General features: G+C 42.9%; 1 protein-coding gene across 17 annotated transcripts in view; it reads right to left on the bottom strand.

Annotated features, from left to right (window-relative positions):
* lrrfip2 (leucine rich repeat (in FLII) interacting protein 2) overlaps positions 1 to 21,645 on the bottom strand; it is a 259,131-nt gene that overhangs the window by 17,958 nt on the left and 219,528 nt on the right. For 13 of the 17 annotated variants that reach the window (XM_070889556.1, XM_070889546.1, XM_070889566.1 and 10 more), the window contains 5 exons: positions 21,545 to 21,637; positions 20,383 to 20,475; positions 19,810 to 19,902; positions 8,655 to 8,787; positions 6,313 to 6,362 (listed from right to left, as the gene is read on the bottom strand). In XM_070889556.1, coding sequence (XP_070745657.1) covers positions 6,313 to 6,362; positions 8,655 to 8,787; positions 19,810 to 19,902; positions 20,383 to 20,475; positions 21,545 to 21,637 — 462 coding nt within the window. The remainder of the gene's footprint in view (positions 1 to 6,312; positions 6,363 to 8,654; positions 8,788 to 19,809; positions 19,903 to 20,382; positions 20,476 to 21,544; positions 21,638 to 21,645) is intronic. The other 4 variants (XM_070889642.1, XM_070889677.1, XM_070889688.1 and 1 more) reach the window with 2 other exon arrangements.

Genomic DNA, 21,645 nt, shown 5'->3' with positions numbered 1-21,645 from the left:
GGCATACAATGTTGCGAAGGTCAGTTGCAGGCCAGAGGATTGGGAATATTTTAGAAACCAGCAAAGGATCACTAAAACACTGATAAAGAGAGCGATGATAGCTTATGAGAGTAAACTAGCAAGAAATATAAAAACAGTCAGTAAAAACCTCTATAGGTATATAACAAGGAAGTGAGTAGCTAAAGTAAACGTTGGTCCTTTCGAGGTTGAGACTGGGGAATTAATAATGGTAAATAGAGAAATGGCGGAGACTTTGAACAAATATTTTGTATCGGTCTTCACGGTAGAAGACACCAAAGCATCCCAATAATTGATAATCAAGGGGCTATTGGGGGGCAGGAACTTAAAACAATCACTGTCACTAGAGATAAAGTACTCGGCAAACAAATGGAACTAAAGGTGGACAAGTCCCCTGGACCTGATGGCCTGCATCCTAGGGTCTTAAGAGGTGGCTGCAGAGATAGTGGAGGCATAATTTGTAAACTACCAAACTTCCCTGGATTCTGGAGAGGTCTCAGCGGACTGGAAAACCGCAAATGTAACGCCCCTATTTAAGAAAGGAGTGAGCCAGAAAGCAGGAAACTGTAGACCAGTTAGCCTAATGTAAAGCGGTACAGTATTGTAAGGGGATAAAGTATTGTCACCAAAGTGGAAGTAGATCGACAGATGGTCACAAAAGTGGATGCTGAAGGTAGTGAATTGATCGGACACATAAAATGGTCCCAATTAAAGGGCTTATCAGTATTAGGAGGTTGTGAGGAGTCGGGAGTTCCTCCACCTCAAGGTCGGGATTGTAATATATGGCCTATTGACAGATTGTATGTAAAATCCAATTATGTATGTAAAGCTCGCTTATAAAACTCGCTTACAAATGGGTTTTAAAACGGAGAAAGACTAAGAAGCAGAGCTTCATGGTAAATGAACCAGCCTAAGTAACCAAAGCAATGTTTTGAACTTTAGTACAGAATGATAGAAAATAGAAACTTACATATTCAGCACATTTAAGGGAACAACGCCTGTCAAGGACAGTTGGGAGTAAGCTGTCTGGAAACACAGATTGTAGCAGCAGCTGCACTCATGGGAAAGGGATAGTTTTGGCTGAAACGAAACTGAGACAAGGTTGACTGTAGAACAACACATTACAGAAGGCTGACATGTGATGGGAGATGGAAAGGTTGGGAAACCACTCAGTAGCCAGACTGATAAGGGTCAACGAATCAATGAAGCTCCGCTGATAAGCTGTAGGCCAACCAGTGGTCATAGAAGTTTTGTAGGAGGATCGCACACCTCGACAATCTGTATAACTGTGCACTTGGAACTCTTGTACTTTGAAGGTTCATTCCTGAACTCTTCCCCTGCATATGCTTGAATAAAGATCGGTTGAACCAAGGTTTCGTCTCGAGTGATTCCGTGGTTGCTATACGGGTGAGTGTCGACTCCTTATATCAGGGAGTCCACCTTGGAGAGACTTCTTTTTACCCCACCTACATCTGTCATTGGTAAAATGCTGGAGTCCATCATTAAGGAAGTAGTAGCAGGACGTTTAGAAAATCATAATGCTGTCAAGCAGAGTCAGCATGGTTTTATGAAAGGGAAATCATGTTTGACAAATTTGCTAGAGTTCTTTGAGGATGTAACTAGCAGGATAGATAAAGGGGAACCAGTAGATGTTGTGTATTTGGATTTCCAGAAAGCATTCAATATCGTGCCACATAAAAGGTGCACAAGCGCTCACGGAGTTGGGGGTAATATATTAGCGTGGATAGAGGAATGGCTAACTAACGGAAAACAGAGAGTCGGGATAAATGGGTCATTTTCAGTTTGGCAGATAGGCTAAGTGAATGGCAAAAATTTTGCAGATGGAGTATAATGTGGGAAAATGTGAGGCTATCATCTTTGGTAGGAAAAATAAAAAAGCAAATTATTATTTAAATGGGGAGAGATTACAAAATGCTGCGGTACAGAGGGATCTGGGGGTCCTTGTACATGAAACACAAAACATTAGCAAGCAGGTACAGCAAGTAATTAGGAAGGCAAATGGAACGTTGGCTTTTGCATAGGGTAAATAGGATCAGAGAGATGAACGTGTGGCTCAAAGATTGGTGTGGGAGGAATGGGTTTCAATTCATGGGGCACTGGCACCAGTACTGGGATAGGAGGGAGCTGTTCCGTCGGGACGGACTTCACTTGAACCAGGCTGGGACCAGTATCCTGGAGAATCGAATAACTAGGGCTGCAGATAGGACTTTAAACTAAATAGTGGGGGGTGGGGAGGGATCTGGTGAGCGGAAATTTAAAAAGGTTAGAGAGAAAGGAGAAGGCAAAAGTGCAGGGTAGCGATAGTGGTAATGATAACCAGAGTGGAACAAGTAGGGACAGAGTGAATACACATACGACAAAATTAAAAGTTCTATATCTGAATGCACAAAGCATTCATAACAAGATAGATGAGTTGACGGCACAAATAGAAATAAATGGTATGATCTGATTGCCATTACAGAGACGTGGTTGTAAGGTGACCAAGGCTGGGAACTAAATATTCAGGGGTATTTGCCATTTCTAAGGATAGGCAGAAAGGAAAAGGAGATGGAGTAGCTCTGTTAATAAAGGATGAGATCAGTGTAGTAGTAAGAAATTATATTGGCTCAGAAGATCAAGATGTAGAATCAGTTTGGATGGAGATAACAACTATTAAGAGGAAATAAGTCACTGGTTGCTTGTACACCAGTCCCACCAAACAGTAGCCACTCTGGCAGAGTATAAATCAAGAAATAATGGAGGGTTGCAAGAAAGGTACAGCAATAATCATGGGCGATTTTAATCTTCATCTTGATTGCACATATCAAATTGGCAATGGTAATCTTGAAGAGTTCATAAGAGTGTATGCGGGATGGTTTCTTGGAACAATACGTTGTGGAACCAACCAGGGAGCAAACTATTTTAGATCTGGTAATGTGTAACGAGTCTGGATCAATTAATGATCTTGTGGTGAAGGGTCCTCTTGGAAAGAGTGATCATTGATCATAACATGGTAGATTTTAAATTCAGTTTGAGGGTGAGAAAGCTAGATCCCAAACTAGTGTGCTGAACTTAAATGAAGGTAATTACAAAAGTATGAGTTGGTTAAAGTAGACTGGAAAATATATTATAGGGTAAGACTATATAAACGCAGTGGCAAACATTTAAGGAGATATTTCATAACTCTCAGCAAAGATTTATTCCAGTGAGATATAAAGATGCTAAGCGAAGGATGAACCATCCCTGGCTAACTAAGGAAGTAAAGGATCGTATCAAATTGAAATCAAAGGCATACAATGTTGCAAAGGACAGTGGAAGGCCAGAGGATTGGGAAATTTTTCTAAACCAGCAAAGGATGACTAAAAAAATGTTAAAGACAGAGAAGATAGCATATGAGAGTAAGCTAGCAAGAAATATAAAAAAACAGACAGTAAGAGCTTCTACAGGTATATAACAAAAAAAGAGAGTAGCTAAAGTAAACATTAGTCCCTTAGAGGATGGGAATGGAGAATTAATAATGGGAAACAAGGAAATGGCAGAGACTTTGAACAAATATTTTGTATCGGTCTTCACGGTAGAGGACACTAAAAGCATCCCAATAATTGATAATCAAGGAGCTATTGTGGGGAGGAACTTAAAACAATCACTATCACGAGCGATAAAGTACTAGGCAAACTAATGATACTAAAGGTGGACAAGTCCCCTGGACCTGATGGCATGCATCCTAGGGTCTTAAAAGAAATGGCTGCAGAGATACTGGATGCATTGGTTGTAATCTACCAAAATTCCCTGAATTCTAGAGAGGTCCAAGCGGACTAGAAAGCCTCAAATGTAATGCCCCTATTTAAGGAAGGAGGGAGACAGAAAGCAGGAAATTATAGACCAGTTAGCCTAACATCTGTCATTGGGAAATTGCTGGCGTTCATCATTAAGGAGCAGGATATTTAGGAAATCATATTGCAGTCAAGCAGAGTCAGCATGATTTTATGAAAGGGAAGTCATGTTTGACAAATTTACTGGAGTTCTTTGAGAATGTAACGAGCAGCGTGGATGAAGGAGAATCAGTTGCTGTCATATATTTGGATTTCTAGAAAGCATTCAATAAGGTGCCACATAAAAGGTTACTGCACAAGGTAAAAGTTCACGGGGTTGGGGGTAACATATTAGCGTGGATAGAGGATTGCTAATAGAAAAGAGAGTCGGGATAAATGGGTCATTATCAGTTTGGCAGACTGTAACTAGTGGGGTGCCACAGGGATTAGTGCTGGGTCCTCAACTATTTACAATTTATATTAATGACTTAGCTGAGGAGACCTAGTGTAACGTAGCGAAATTTGCTGATAATACAAAGGTAGGTGGAAAAGCAAGTTGTGACGATGATGCAAAGAATCTACAAAGGGATATAGAAAGGCTCAGTGAGTGGGCAAAAATTTGACAGATGGAGTATAATGTGGAAAAATGTGAGATTATGCACTTTGGTAGGAAAAATAAAAAAGCAAATTATTTAAATGGGCAGCAATTATAAAATGCTGTGGTAGAGAGGGATCTGGGGGTTCTTGTGTATGAAATGCTAAAAGTTAGCATGTAGGTACAGCAAGTAATCAGGAAGGCAAATGCAATGTTTGCCTTTATTGCAAGGGCGTTAGAATATAAAAGTAGGGAAGTCCTACTCCAACTGTACAGGGTGTTGGTAAGGACTGCATACAGTTTTGGTCTCCTTATTTAAGGACGGATATACTTGCATTGGAGGCAGTTCAGAGAAGGTTCATGAGGGTGATTCCAGAGATGAAGGGGTTGTCATAAGAAGAAAGGTTGAGTAGGTTGGGCCTATACTCATTGGAGTTTAGAAGACTGAGAGCTGATCTTATTGAAACGTATAAGATTCTGAGGGGGTTTGACAGGGTTAATACAGAGAGGACATTTCCCCAGTGAGGGAATCTAGAACTAGGGGGCATAGTTTCAGAATAAGGGGTCACCCATTTAAAATGGAATTGAAGAGGAATTTCTTCTGAGGGTTGTGAATCTTTGGAATTCTCTACCCCAGAGAGCTGTGGAGGCTGGGTCATTGAATATATTTAAGGTGGAGATTGACAGATTTTTGAATGATAAGGGAGTCAAGGGTTATGGTGTGCGGGCGGGGAAGTGGAGCTGAGGCCAGGATCAGATCAGTCATGATCTTACTGAATGGTGGAATAGGCTCGAGGGACCAAATGGCCTACTCCTGCTCCTATTTCTTATGTTCTTATGTAGAATAAGAAGATAATTTTAAAGAAAATACTCTTCAGTATGTGGGTGTCACTGGAAAGACTGGCATTTAATGCCTATCCCTAGTTGCCCTGGAGATGGTAGTGGGGTACCTACTGCTGAACTGCTGCAAGAATTCCCATCGTGCTTTTAAGTAATGAGTTCCAGGATTTTGACACAGCAACTAGAAGGAATAGCGATAAATGGCTAGTCAGGATAGTGTGCGTCTTGGAGGAGAACTTGGGAGGTGATGGTGTTCCCATGCACCTGCTGCCCTCACCCTTCTAGGTTTGGAAAAGCCTTGCCAAGTTGCTGCAGTACATCCTGTGGATAGTACACACTGCAGCCACGGTGCGTCGGAGGTGCAGGGAGTTGATGTTTAAGGTGGTGCATGGACTGCCGATCAAGCATACTGCTTTGTCTTGATGGTGTCGAGCTTCTTGAGTGTAGTTGCAGCTCCACCCATCCGGGCAAGTGGCGAGTATTCCACTATCCTTATCTACTGCTGAAAGATATCCAACCCAGAACTTTACACTGCCCTACTGCCATTACTGGGCGTGTACTGCATTTATTCATTATGTACTTGAATGTATCCACATATTAACAACCAAAGCGTTTCAGAGTAATTCATTATGTGTGAAATACTTCGGGATGTTCCAGAGAAACAGGAAAATATATTACCTCTTATATTTTTTGTTCTTATTAAAGTGAGGTTAGTTGGCGCTGGGGAATGGAACTCTTCCCATTTCAGGTAGCAAGCGTCAGCATCAACAGTTCCAGGTTGGATATAACAAAGCCAGGAAATACTCTGCCCCAATCTCAGTGCACCAGGGTGGCATTTCCTCCCACTTCCCACACCACCCAATCTGTGGCTTCTGAATTACATTGCAAATTGGTGCCCAATTAGGGGCTGTTTTGTGCTGTACCCAAGTCAGAGTTGCAAGGCCAGTATCGAACCCGCTACTCACAAGCAGTTCCTTTTAATACTGCAAGTTTTTTTCCTATTGCATTTTATTTTTCCCCCAAGGTGCGTGTACTTAATTTAATTACCTGTGCAAGTAATTCTTCCTTTTCATCGGCCAGTTTCTTTAGCCGCACATCTAGAACATGAGGAAATACATGTCAAGATACTTTGCAAGTTTCAGGTTTTAAAAAAAATCAAAACATTTCTATTATTTAATCCATAACTTGAACACGTTCAGTTTGATAACTTCAATTTCCTGTCCTTCTACAATAGCTTGACTTATGCGCGACGATGGATTTCCAGCTGGATTAGTGCAATTACTCTGCAGTTCTTCAGAGGTGCAATGGCGAAATACAACAGCAATGCGTTTACATTCCACAGAGGTCAACTCTCGAGCAGTTATCTGGCTTGTCCAACCAACACAAGAGGGTAAATTTTACAACTGTGTATTTCTGATGTGGAGTGTCTGAGAATTTATCCTAACATCTCAACCTCAAAGTCCCAATATAAGACACTATGCAGGAGACAGAGAGAGGTACATGTAACCATGGTGTGTACAGCTTAACTCATTCACACTGCATTAGAGGAACACAAGTGCTGGAGCAAAATGGCTCAATTCATTAACCTGACCATCAAACTGCTGCTGGTGCATTGTAGTCATCATCATCGGCAGTCCCTCTAAAAGTAAGTTCTTAGGTAACTGATCAGTCCAATACGAGAATTACAGTCGTTGAAGGAAAGAGTGGGTGGGACTGGTTTGCCGCACGCCCCTTCCGCTGCCTGCGCTTGTTTTCTGTATGCTCTCGGCGACGAAACTCAAGGTGCTCAGCGCCCTCCCGGATGCACTTCCTCCACTTAGGGCAGTCTTTGGTCAGGGACTTCCAGGTGTCGGTGGGAATGTTGCATTTTATCAAGGATGCTTTGAGGGTGTCCTTGAAATGTTTCCTCTGCCCACCTGGGGCTCGCTTGCCGTGTAGGAGTTCCGAGTAGAGCGCTTGCTTTGGAAGTCTTGTGTCAGGCATGCGAATAATGTGGCCCACCCAACGGAGCTGGTCGAGTGTGGTCAGTGCTTCGATGTTAGGGATGTTGGCCTGATAGAGAACACTGACGTTGGTGCGTCTATCCTCCCAAGGGATTTGCAGGATCTTGCGGAGACATCGTTGGTGGTATTTCTCCAGTGATTTGAGGTGTCTACTGTATATGGTCCACGTCTCTGAGCCATACAGAAGGGCGGTATCACTACATGGGCCCTGTAGACCACGAGCTTAGTGGCAGATTTGAGGGCCTGATCTTTGAACACTCTCTTCCTCAGGCGGCCGAAGGCTGTACTGGCGCACTGGAGGCGGTGTTGAACCTCGTTGTTGATGTCTGCCCTTGCTGATAATAGGCTCCCAAGGCATGGAAAGTGGTCCACGTTGTCCAGGGCGTGGATCTGGATGACTGGGGGGGCAGTGCTGTGTGGTGGGGTCAGGTTGGTGGAGGACCTTTGTCTTACGGATGTTTAGTGTAAGGCCCATGCTTTCGTACGCCTCAGTTAAGATGTCGAGTATGACTTGGGAGTTCAGTCTCTGAATGTGCGCAGACACAAGCGTCGTCCGCGTACTGTAATTCGACGACAGAGGTTGGGACGGTCTTGGGTCTGGCCTGGAGACGACGAAGGTTGAACAGGTTCCCACTGGTTCTGTAGTTTAGTTCCACTCCAGCAGGGAACTTGTTGAGTGTGAGGTGGAGCATTGCAGCGAGGAAGATCGAGAAGAGGGTTGGCGCGATGACGCAGCCCTGCTTGACTCCGGTCCGGATGTGGATAGTAGTATAACAAACTAACTTCCTACATATCCCTTCAGTTTTACACCTGAAACCATTCCATTCTGCTTTAGATTTGTCAGTGCCTCATTCACATTACATTCACAACAGAGATACATACATAAGTAGGATTCTTCTATGAATGGTAGGTATTGACCGTTCACTTGTACAAGTCCTGAGAATCAAATATGGGATGATACAGACATTGTATTCAAGCTTAGACAATAATTTATATTCATGCAGTGCAGCAGACATCATCAAACATCAGTTCATGGTTCATAAATGCCTTAGAAAGCAATATACATAGATGCACCACTGATGAACTCCTGCACCTCCCACAGCAGGTGCACGTGGTTCTGAGCTGGAAGGGCCAGACAGGCTCTCAGAATATTTAGTCTGATGCTGTAGAGAGGCTGTCAATCAGTTGATTTAAATGCATTTAAAAGGAAAAGTTCAGTGTGCGTTAGTGTGGAAAAATTTGCTTTTCTGACTTAGACTGAACTGAAATAATCAAGCAACCTAGTCAGATTAGATGTTTTTCAAGTAGACAGCAGCCAAGAAAAGTTGTTAGAGGTTACACTTTATGTTCATTAACTCAGCGCAATATAGTTTGATCAAGCATTACCTAGTGGTCCATCGCCTGCACCTTCAAGCACTTGAGCAGCCTCTTGAGACACAACTGTAATCGCACCAACAACTGGTTCATGGTTTATATCACCATTAGGTGTGCCTTCGGGGATTATTACCAAACCATGTTTCTGGAAGATAAAATTATTTAATATTGTCAACTGTAAAGCAAGCATCTTCAGTTTTCTGTGATCAAACCAATTGGAACCACAATGAAACAAAACACTGTTACCTTAAGCAACAGCTATGGAATATATTTTACCTTATAAGCAGAATACTATAGCTCGTATTTATTTTTTTTTTTAAAAAGGGAGTATATCTGAGAAAGTCAGTGACAAAGTGAACTTAGTAAAAGCTGTTGCTCAATTTATTTCTGTTTTATGGGCATTATTTTAAAATGTGCTGTGTTCAAAAACATAACATATTTTAAAAAGAATTTCAGTTATTGCCAGAGATTTTTTTAATCAATGGATTACAAGCAGGGTTAAATTAATGCGATTGTAAAACCTAGACTCATATCTCCAGCTGCTGATACGAACAGATCGAAATGCACTAAAAACAGATCTTTCCAAGAATCCAGATCCACAAAATTCAAACAGAACTAACCAGCAAAATAGAAATATCAATTATAAAAATGAGAGAAAAAAAGAAATAAGACCTAGCCGCTTGTGCTTTGAGGGGTGGATGTCCCAGGCACATGGCCACCGTTTTATTTTTAAAACCTGTTCTTTGTGCTTTTCAGTCATTAAATCTTGTTATTCGAGTAAAACTTCAAATACAAGAATTCTTGTTCCTAACCAACAAAAATAAATGTTAAGATTTAAATATAAATACACACCTTTATGAAAGTGTACTAAACCAGACACTCAAAACAATTTCAAATGAAAAAAAGAGCATGATATCTCTGAGCACAAGGTCATGTTACACATATTTATCTTCAGAAAAATGAAAACACTTTTGAAAAAAGCATAGAGACTGAAGCATATGATACTTTAATTACTTGCAAGTAACAATTTCCCAAAGTCAGCAGTGATGCATGGAGTTAGTTCATTCATTATGCTGCTCAACGATGCTGCTGAGGAGAAGATCTGCCCTGCCTAAGTCTATTCATTCCTCTTGTAGTAGGTCATCACATGTGTTTACAATATGTGCCAATTGTCAATGATACTTTTCCAGAAACTAATGTTAACACTGCCTCTCCAGTTCTCATCAGCTTATGACTCCTTGCTTTGGAACATTAATTTCACATTTCCCATCTGTAGCTGGCACTTCTTTTTCCGTGACCTGACCCGTAACAACTGGGTTTGTCCCTTCTTCCCTAGATCATCAACATATTTCTCCAGATATTGGTTTTCTGACTCTTCTTTCGGACTGCTCGATACACTTCCTTACTTTGGATATTCTGAGCATTGATCAGTAAGTTCATATAGAATCTCAAGGATGAAGCACTCGATTTGGTTTAGAATTTGCTAGAACTATCCATTCCATCACTTCACATTATCATCTTCAATAAACACGATCTTTATCTTTAAGCAACCCATTTACCTCAGTGCCACTCAGTGTTGGACCTAAGTTGTGCAGGATTTGCATCAATGGTTAATGAACTCACTAACCCACTGAACAGGCATTGGGAGTTAGATGAGGCAGAATTCACCACCATGTTAAAGTGATATGAAGTATAAATCCAACACATAATTTTGAGAATGGTACATTAAGTTGAGATCCTGAATTGAAAGACTTACTTTCGTAAGATTAAGCTAATTGGGTAAGTTTGATACCCAAATGGAAATTGAGGGCCATTTTTGAGGTGAAGATGACATTGGTCAGTAATCTGGATGTGGGATAAGATGATGAGTGGTTGGGAAAATGTTGGAGTCCATTATTAAAGAAGCAGTAGCAGGACATTTGGAAAAGCAAAATTCAGTCAGACAGAGTCAGCATGGATTTATGAAGGGGAAGTCATGTTTGACAAATTTGCTGGAGTTCTTTGAGGATGTAACGAACAAGGTGGATAAAGGGGGACCAGTGGATGTGGTATATTTGGACTTCCAGAAGGCATTTGACAAGTTGCCACATAAAAGGTTACTGCACAAAACAAAAGTTCACGTGGTTAGGGGTAATATAATAACATGGATAGAGGATTGGCTAAGTAACAGAGAACAGAGAGTCAGGATAAATGGTTCATTCTCTGGTTGGCAACCAGTAACTAGTGGGGTGCCGCAGGGATCAGTGCTGGGACCCCAACTATTTACAATCTATATTAACGACTTGGAAGGGACTGAGTGTAATGTAGTCAAGCTTGCTGACGATACAAAGGTGGAAGGAAAAGCAATGTGTGAGGAGAACACAAAAAATCTGCAAAAGGGACATAGAAGCTAAGTGAGTGGGCAAAAACTTGGCAGATGGAGTATAATGTCGGAAAGTGTGAGGTCATGCACTTTGGCAGAAAAAAAATCAAAGAGCAAGTTATTATTTAAATGGAGAAAGATTGCAAAGTGCTGCAGTACAGCGGGACCTGGGGGTACTTGTGCATGAAACACAAAAGGACAGTATGCAGGTACAGCAAGTGATCAGGAAGGCCAATGGTATCTTGGCCTTTATTGCAAAGGGGATGGAGTACAAAAACAGGGAAGTCTTGCTGCAGTTATATAAGGTATTGGTGAGGCCACACCTGGAATACTGCGTGCAGTTTTGGTTTCCATAATTATGAAAGGATATACTTGCTTTGGAGGCAGTTCAGAGAAGGTTCACTAGGTTGATTCCGGGGATGAGGGGTTTGACTTATGAGGAAAAGTTGAGTAGGTTTGGCCTCCACTCATTGGAATTCAGAAGAATGAGGTGTGATCTTATCGAAACGTACAAGATTACGAGGGGGCTTGACAAGGTGGATGCAGAGAGGATGTTTCCACTGATGGGGGAGACTAGAACTAGAGGACATGATCTTAGAATAAGGGGTCGCCCATTTAAAACAAAGATGAGGAGAAATGTCTTCTCTCAGAGGGTTGTGGGTCTGAGGAATTCGCTGCCTCAGAGAGCTGTGGATGCTGAGACATTGAATACATTCAAGACAGAAATAGACAGTTTCTTAAACGATAAGGGGATAAGGGGTTATGGGGAGCGGGCGGGGAAGTGGAGCTGAGTCCATGATCATATCAGCCATGATCTTATTGAATGGCGGAGCAGGCTCGAAGGGCCGTATGGCCTACTCCTGTTCCTATTTCTTATGTTCTTATGAGGATAAGCAACATTTAACTTGTTTGAAGGAGACATCTTTAGCAACAGTGACATTTACCTTCACAACATTTCACTATCACTGTATGTAGGGTTTTATCTGTTCTGTTTGATGGGATATGCCTGCCCAGGTTTTATTAATACTGGAAGTTGCCTTATAAAATATCATTGTCATAAAAGTGTCACTGTCTTATAAAATAGAGATTACATTTACCATGCACAGAATGGCTAAATAGTACCGAGATCCTCAGATTAATGCATTATCTTTGAAAACTGAAATATTTGGATCATGAAAACATGAAGAAAGCTCAGCTGCCAAACCAAAACAACACAGCAGAGAGACATTACCTCATCAAATGAGGCGAGATAAAAACGAGATATGTTAGATGGAGTGGCACATGACCTTGATGAGCAAGTTCTCTCTCCCAGCTTACTGTACGGGGAACTAATGGTCAAAGGCATGCATTTAATGGAAATGCTATGAAGAGTCAGTAAAACAAAGGTGAACATTAATCACAGTGAGACATACAAAAAGATTAACAGCTTTCTCTTTGTAATAATAATGCTAATGTTGTGCTTTATTGGTTCACAGAGCTACTCTATTTGCATAATATCTTAACCTTTTGAACCCAACAGCACTTTCTTTGGTGCAGAGAGGCTGAACTAATATTGTAAATACAGAGAGAAGGTAAGTTTAACAAAAACAAAACGGAAAAGTTATTTGAAAAGAAATGATCTATCATTGTAAAGTTTACTTATAAACAAAATAATCAACCATTCTGAATGTCTGCTGCTGTGTCATGAAGGAAACTAGGGCTGGATTTTCATCATTTAGCCCTACCACCGGTTTTCCGGTGATATTTTGGTGCGATTTAAAGATTGTGGGTTTTTTTACCACCGAAATACCGTTATGACTGAAGGCTGCTATTTTTGTCAAATATGACTGGTGGTAGGGCTAACTGTATTTTGAACTTATTTCTGATCGTGCAAGACTCAAACTAAAATGGGTGGTATTTTTGCGCATGCGCGGTATTTCTGCGCATACGCGATGCAATTTTTTTTGTTCCCCAGATAATTCTTTCCTGCGATTCTGGTCAGGTGACAGGGTCAAGGGTGCAGAGAGAATGGGAGATTGAGAGAGAGACAGAGAGATGACATTGCTGCGAGACACCCTGCAGATTAAACCCGGGACTTTGCTTATCATTTATATGTCTGCAGATTAAACCCGGGACTTTGCTTTTTATTTTGCATCCAAATCCCGGCTTGAAAGTAATCATTTTTTTTGCCCCTCTTGTTGCAAAAAGGGGAGGGGGGGGTAGGAGGGGGGAAAAGGTTGCTGCCTTGCAAAAATTGCCAAAGGAAGTTTCCCCAGCCCCAGGCTGGAGTATCATTGGGGTGGTGTCCAGTTCCCAGAAGAAACTTCTTCATGTTGAAAATGGGAACACAAGGTTGTGTAACCTCCAGATCCTCACCATCCCTGCCATTTTTTCATCCAGATTGCAGCAGCAATGTACTCTGATCACAGTGCGGACTGTTTGTATACGACCTCTCATGGACCTGAAGTTAGAACAATAAGGACTAACACAGGACACCTGCCAGTAAGTGTAATTTATAATTTATTTATTCATTTTGAAATAAACGTGGATATTGTATTTGTGTGGCTAACTCGGTTCTTGCAAGTCCTAGGTCACCACATTCTCATCCAGGGAAATTATCTTCATTTCTCTTAACATTTAGAAAAAAAAATGTATTTAAAAATTACCCCCACTTTTTGTGTGTGTGGGGGCGGTAGCAGGTTTCGTTTTCTTGCTGTGTAATGGGATCTATTGTAATATCGAGGCAAGTCCGATGGGTGCTTGCTGCAACTCTTCGCTGTCTTAATTTTGCACTTTTTTAAATACAAAAAAATTATAGTTTCTGATTTGTTATCAAAACGCACTGGCATTTTTCTTAAAGATGATCAAACTGTCAAAAAGGTCCACATTACAGCAAGATTCAAAAGGGGCAAAGTGTGTTAAAAAGACAAGCCTGAAGACTCTGTGCCTCAATGCGAGGAGTATTCGGAATAAGATGGATGAATTAACTGCGCAGACAGCAGTTAATGGATACGATGTGATTGGCATTGCAGAGACATGGCTCCAGGGTGACCAAGGCTGGGAACTCAACATCCAAGGGTATTCAGCATTTAGGAAGGATAGACAGAAAGGAAAAGGAGGCGGGGTGGCGTTGCTGGTTAAAGAGGAAATCAATGCAATTGTAAGGAAGAACATTAGCCTGGATGATGTGGAATCGGTATGGGTGGAGCTACGGAATTTCAAAGGGCAGAAAACGCTAGTGGGAGTTGTATACCGACCACCAAATAGTAGTAGTGAGGTTGGGGACAGCATCAAACAAGAAATAAGGATGTGTGCAATAAAGGTACAGCAGTAATCATGGGTGACTTTAATCTACATATAGATTGGGCTAACCTAACTGGTAGCAATGCGGTGGAGGAGGATTTCCTGGAGTGTATTAGGGATGGTTTTCGAGGCCAGTATGTCGAGGAACCAACCAGGGAGCTGGCTATCCTAGACTGGGTGATGTGTAATGAGAAGGGACCAATTAGCAATCTTGTTATGCGAAGCCCCTTGGGGAAAAGTGACCATAATATGGTAGAATTCCTTATTAAGATGGAGAGTGACAAAGTTAATTCGGAAACTAGGGTCCTGAACTTAAGAAAAGGTAACTTCGACGGTATGAGGTGTAAATTGGCTAGAATAGACTGGCAGAGGATACTTAAAGGGTTGACGGTGGATAAGCAATGGCAAACATTTAAAGATCACATGGCTGAACTTCAGCAATTGTACATCCCTGTCTGGAGTAAAAATAAAATGGGGAAGGTGGCTCAACCATGGCTAACAAGGGAAATTAAGGATAGTGTTAAAACCAAGGAAGAGGTATATAAATTGGCTAGAAAAAGCAACAAACCTGAGGACTGGGAGAAATTTAGAATTCAACAGAAGAGGACTAAGGGTTTAATTAAGAAGGGGAAAATAGAGTACGAGAGGAAGCTTACAGGGAACATAAAAACTGACTGCAAAAGCTTCTATAAATATGTGAAGAGAAAAAGATTAGTAAAGACAAACGTAGGTCCCTTGCAGTCGGGTTCAGGTGAATTTATAATGGGGAACAAAGAAATGGCAGACCAATTGAACCAATACTTTGGTTCTGTCTTCACAAAGGAAGATACAAATAACCTTCCGAATGTACGAGGGGACAGTGGGTCTAGTGAGAATGAGGAACTGAAAGATATCCTTATTAGGCGGGAAATTGTGTTAGGGAAATTGATGGGATTAAAGGCCGATAAATCCACGGGTCTTGATAGTCTGAATCCCAGAGTACTTAAGGAAATGGCCCTAGAAGTAGTGGATGCATTGGTGATCATTTTCCAACAATCTATTGACTCTGGATCAGTTCCTATTGACTAGAGGGTAGCTAATGTAACGGCACTTTTTAAAAAAGGAGGGAGAGAAAGCGGGTAATTATAGACCGGTTAGCCTGACATCAGTAGTGGGGAAAATGCTGGAATCAATCATTAAGGATGAAATAGTAGCCCATTTGGAAAGCAGTGACAGGATCGGACCGAGTCAGCATGGATTTATGAAAAGGAAATCATGCTTGACGAATCTTCTGGAATTTTTTGAGGATGTAACTAGTAGAGTGGACAAGGGAGAACCAGTGGATGTAGTGTATTTGGACTTTCAAAAGGCTTTTGATAAGGTCCCGCACAAGAGATTGTGTACAAAATCAAAGTGCATGGTATTTGGAGCAATGTACTGACATGCATAGAGAACTGGTTGGCAGACAGGAAGCAGAGAGTCGGGAAAATCGGGTCCTTTTCAGAATGGCAGGCAGTTACTAGTGGAGTGCCACAGTGCTCAGTGCTGGGACCCCAGCTCTTTACAATATACTTTAACGATTTGGATGAAGGAATAGAGTGTAATATCTCCAAGTTTGTGATGACACTAAACTGGGTGGCGGTGTGAGCTATGAGGAGGATGCTAAGAGGCTGCAGGGTGACTTGGACAGATTAGGTGAGTGGGCAAATACATGGCAGATGCATTATAATGTGGATAAATGTGAGGTTATCCATTTTAGGGGCAAAAACACGAAGGCAGAATATTATCTGAATGGCGGCAGACTAGAAAAAGGGGAGGTGCAACGAGACCTGGGTGTCATGGTTCATCAGTCACTGAAAGTGGGCATGCAGGTACAGCAGGCGGTGAAGAAGGCAAATGGTATGTTGGCCTTCAAAGCTAGTGGATTTGAATATAGAAGCAGGGAGGTCTTACTGCAGTTGTACAGGGCCTTAGTGAGGCCTCACCTGGAATATTGTGTTCAGTTTTGGTCTCCTAGTCTGAGGAAGGACGTTCTTGCTATTGAGGGAGTGCAGCGAAGGTTCACCAGGGATGGTTGGGCTGTCATATGAGGAGAGACTGGATCAACTGGGCCTTTATTCACTGGCATTTAGAAGGCTGAGAGGGGATCTCATAGAAACATATACGATTCTGACGGGACTGGACAGGTTAGATGCAGGAAGAATGTTCTCGATGTTTGGCAAGTCCAGAACCATGGGACATAGTCTTAGGATAAGGGGTAGGCCATTTAGGACTGAGATGAGGAGAAACTTCTTCATTCAGAGTTGTTGACCTGTGGAATTCCCTGCCGCAGAGAGTTGTTGATGCCAGTTCACTGGATATATTCAAGAGGGAGTTAGATATGGTCCTTACGGTTAAGGGGATCAAGGGGTATGGAGAGAAAGCAGGAAAGAGGTACTGAAGGAATCATCAGCCATGATCTTATTGAATGGCGGTGCAGGCTCGAAGGGCCGAATGGCCTACTTCTGCACCTATTTTCTATGTTTCTATGTCACTGTCTGAAATGTTGCTGGGACTGTCCTGAATGATGCTCTAAATTCAAAGGATTTGCTAAATATTTATATTTTAACCGTGGGTGGGGGGTGGGTCAGAGTGTATTTGGGGATTCTGCATTATGTTTTCCTTATATATGACATAAAAATTAATGAAGTGAAACTAACCGGGCTTTGGCACTTCAATGTCACAAAACCTTTGGCCTCATCAGTGAATATTTTTATTTGATGATGGGGCGCGGCGGGGGGGGGGGGCACAGACAACTTGTGGTTCAAAAGTAAAATTGGAACAGACATCAGAATCCTGAGCACAGGAATTTCAAGTAAAGAAATGCACAGAAAATACAGTGCGACTAATTTCAAAACCTGGCATGGGTTCATCGCCAGGCTCCTTGTCCTCATCCCCCTCCTCCTGCTACCCCCTCTGGTGTCTTAAATATCCTCAAATGTCTTCAATTGTTCTAAAATAATCCACAAAATGCCTCAAATAACCTTAAAATCTAACTCTGAACTCACAAAGCTGTCTGTGTAAAAATTGGATGTGCTTATTTGTATGCAAAAAATGGCCACAATGCTCCAACCTTTGTCTATGATTGGTCCCCTTGGACAATAAGCCAAACCCTAAAGTTTCACAGGAATGTGTAACTGGAACCGCCCATCCCAAGGTCTCACTGACTTTGAAAATTGTAACTTGATCAACTTGGACTTCCCTAGAGGACAGAGCTCCCCAGAAGACAGCAAGGGCCAGCCAAAGTGCCTTACCACAGTCCAAGTGCATGCCTCTCCCAGCGAAGTGCCTTACCCCAATCCAAGTGCATGCCTCCCCCAACCGAAGTGCCTTACCCCAGCACAAGTGCATCCTTCCCACCTCCCCCACCACCATAGAAGGGACAGGCATGATGTATGGATTGTTATCAGGTTTATTGGGTATGAAGTGAATAGTGACAGTGTCGTAACTTTTGGATATCATCCACTCCAACGATGTCCCTTGCAGGGGGTTGGAAGAACGTTATCTGTCTTCTCTGAGTTCCCTCTCTCCCCTCCGATCCAACACCCCACCCGTGTCCCTCCTCCCTCCCCCACCGTGTCTCTCCCAGCCTCTCTCTCTCTCTGCCCCCGACAACCGTGTCTCCTCCCACCCCCCCCCAGCCTCACCCTCTCCCCACCCCAGCCTCTCGCTCTCTCCCCCTTCCCAGTCTCGCTTTTCTTCCCCACCCTCCCCCACTCAGTCTCTCTCTCCCACCCTCTCGGCTCCCCGCCGCTTCTCTGCTTGCCGCCCCCCCAGGCCTGCTGCTGCTCTCGGCACCCCGATTGAGGTAGGGTCGGGGAAAAGAAAGAGTCTGTGTGGAGGGGAAAAGAGGAGGTGGTATGAGGGGGGGAAAAGAAAAGAAAAAAGAGTCGGGGTGGGAAAGAGAGTCGGGGTGGGCGAAGAGAGTCGGGGTGGTGGGGGAGGAAGAGAGTCGGGGTGGTGGGGGAGGAAGAGAGTCGGGGTGGGGGGGGAGGAAGAGAGTCGGGGTGGGGGGGGAGGAAGAGAGTCAGGGTGGGGGGGGAGGAAGAGAGTCAGGGTGGGGGGGGAGGAAGAGAGTCGGGGTGGAAGAGAGTCAGGGTGGGGGGGGAGGAAGAGAGTCGGGGTGGGGGGGGAGGAAGAGAGTCAGGGTGGGGGGGGGGAGGAAGAGAGTCAGGGTGGGGGGGGAGGAAGAGAGTCAGGGTGGGGGGGGAAGGAAGAGAGTCGGGGTGGGGGGGGGGAGGAAGAGAGTCAGGGTGGGGGGGAGGAAGAGAGTCGGGGTGGGGGGGGAGGAAGAGAGTCGGGGTGGGGGGGGAGGAAGAGAGTCGGGGTGGGGGGGGAGGAAGAGAGTCGGGGTGGGGGGGGAGGAAGAGAGTCGGGGGGGGGGAAGGAAGAGAGTCGGGGGGGGGAAGGAAGAGAGTCGGGGTGGGGGGGAGGGGAGGGGGGAAAGAGAGTTGGGGGTTGGGGCCGGGGGGGGGGGGGGAAGAGGAAGAGAGTCGGGGGGGCGGGGGGGGGAGGAAGAGAGTTGGGGGGGGGGTGGGGGGGAGTGGGGTGGCGGGGGAGAGAAGAGAGTCGGGGCCTGAGTGGGCAAAGAGAGTCGGGGCCTGAGTGGGCAAAGAGAGTCGGGGCCTGAGTGGGCAAAGAGAGTCGGGGCCTGAGTGGGCAAAGAGAGTCGGGGCCTGAGTGGGCAAAGAGAGTCGGGGCCTGAGTGGGCAAAGAGAGTCGGGGCCTGAGTGGGCAAAGAGAGTCGGGGCCTGAGTGGGCAAAGAGAGTCGGGGCCTGAGTGGGCAAAGAGAGTCGGGGCCTCAGGTCCTGCTTCTCGGCATTACGTGGAGGGAATACTTCGGGGCGGGGAGAGAGGCCAGAGCTTGACAGGGGGCGTAGCTTGAATCATGTCTATTAAAAAAAGTGCAATACAAATAGTTACACTGGTAAAACTCAGCCTTCTCTCATGTGAAATGGACTGCAGCTCCATTTTTAAAAATTGCGTCCATAGCACTGGGTTCTAATCAGATAAGATCAGGTAAGACTGCACTTTTCTTGGTGGTATTTTAGGCCAGTGGTAAAAATGATGGTATTGATGAATTTACCACCGGTGGTAATTTCCGGTGTTGCACACTTAATGACGTCATAAAAACAGACAAAAAATAAATCACTGATGAATTTACCACCGGTGTTATTTCGGTGCTAAATTATGAAATCTGCGGTATTTCGGTGGTAATCTGTGATGAATTTACCACCGGTGGTATTTTCGGTGGTAAATGGGTGGTAAATGATCGAACAAGTGATGAAAATCCAGCCCCTAGTCTCTAATGTTGAATTTGTATTGAAGTTTCCAACTGAAAAACAGTAATGCTCCTTTTTAAATTCAGTGATGCATTGTCATTCAATTTTCAGTCACCACGAATTTTATTGCTGCTGATTTTAATCAAAAATAAAAGTGTTCATCACAAACCCAAATAAAGCAATCTTGAACACTGTTTAGCCTAAGCCACATACATTTCCTACCTTTGAGTTATCCCTTAGATCAGCCAATTCATCTCTCAGTTCATCACGCTCATTCCTAATGCAGTCAAAGTAGTCTTTCTGCCTCTCTAGAGCCTGAGCACAGGATAGCAAGCAAGATAAAAGAACATGGCAGAGAAGAGAAAGAGCATGTAAATTGCAACAAAGACATGAATATAGCAGATGAGACAGCAGGGAGCGAGAAAGCAATGGGATGAAGTTTTGAAAAACTAAAAATCTAATTTTCAACTACAATTTCTCGAGATTCATCATTCGTACTTCAAAGTACACAACTACTGCAATTGGTCACATGCTTTGAGATGTTTGATCAAGCAAACAAACCATAAAGGTAAATCTGTACCATACATGGTATAGAGAAGACCAACGGGACAAATTACACTGAACATTTACACTAATGATATTTGCAATGAGGCAGTTTGCCTTTTGCTTAAATTCTGTAATAACTATATCATGCTTCAATACACTGAATGGTTGAATGGGACATCACATTTACTATTCCGTCAACAAATAACACCTCATGCAAACACAGTCCTACTGCTCAATTTCACCTCCTACCCCAATTTTTCTGTCTTTCCAGTCGACAGTTTCCTGCAGATCAAACACTTCCCTGGTGAGGGTGTCCACCCTCTGCTGCAGACACTTGTTTTCCTACAGAAAAAGCCAAATGCGAGGAAGGGAGGTTCAGCATTGGTGAGAGCAAAAGTCAGAACAGACAGTTAAGAGGAAAAAGATGAATTTAAAGGGGCTGAACCAAATGATTACATCAGGTAATAATAATGTATGATTTAGAAATAAAGGACTGCAGAAAGATGAAGAATGCAAATTTTAAAAAGAAATGCAGATGCCGTTAGATATTAGCTGGCTTTGGATACCTACAGATGATACTATAAAGTTTTCCTCATTTATGTAGCCTGTGTTCATTGTTGGGGAAAGAAGCTTGCTACATTTGACCTTGTTTTTCAGTCTTTCCCCTAGTGATACAAATCAGTGGGATGCCTAAATAGGATGCAAGTATAGATTATAGACATAAATGGTGTACTTGTGTATCGGTGATAGCTGCATTTTAAATGGAAATGACTAATACAGCTCGAGAATTGGATTTTGTTATTAAATACATATACTTACCCAACTTTCCTTAGCTATTTAGGTATGCCCGAGGGGAATTACTAAAAGTCAACTTGAGATACTTAGTGCACTTGTCAACTAAAGACGACAGCAGCTAAAGCACTAAAATAATTCAGGACATTCTACAACTAGGATTTCCTAAAATGATGTTAAGTAATAAATTTACATACCGAAGAAAAAAATATTTTGTACATATTTAACCTAAATTCACATAATTCAACTCATTTGCTGGCACAGATTATAGTGAATGCACTACTGATTTCTTAGTATCATCCATATTAATCGGATTTCTGCTTTATTTAAAAAAAACTTGCATAATTTGATGAACAAACTGCAAAGATATAGGCTGAATTTTTAGTTTTTGAAATACACAGCATCCCAAAATATTCAGCGCATTGCCTGCACACAATTCAAAACTGTAACACATTCTCAAGGCAGCGATCATCAAATTTCCAGCAGCAATCTCCATCCTGACAGTTAACAAGTCCTGTGGTGCCAAGAATCAGGGGCCATTTTCTCCCAATTGTAGAATTTAATTTTGTATTAATTTATGGAAAAAAACAAAGCAGAACTTTTAATAAGAACCACCTACCTCTATAAGTTCGTCTCTCTGCCGAATACCCTCTTTTAGTTCTTCTACTTTATGTTGTGACACAGTACACATATGTTTTTGTCGTTCCAGTTCCTGAAGAA

This window comes from Pristiophorus japonicus, chromosome 1, assembly GCF_044704955.1.
Source record: "Pristiophorus japonicus isolate sPriJap1 chromosome 1, sPriJap1.hap1, whole genome shotgun sequence".
NCBI lineage: Eukaryota > Metazoa > Chordata > Chondrichthyes > Pristiophoridae > Pristiophorus > Pristiophorus japonicus.
The sequence above is the reverse complement of the archived record's forward strand: the minus strand, read 5'-3'. Positions and strand labels throughout refer to the sequence as shown.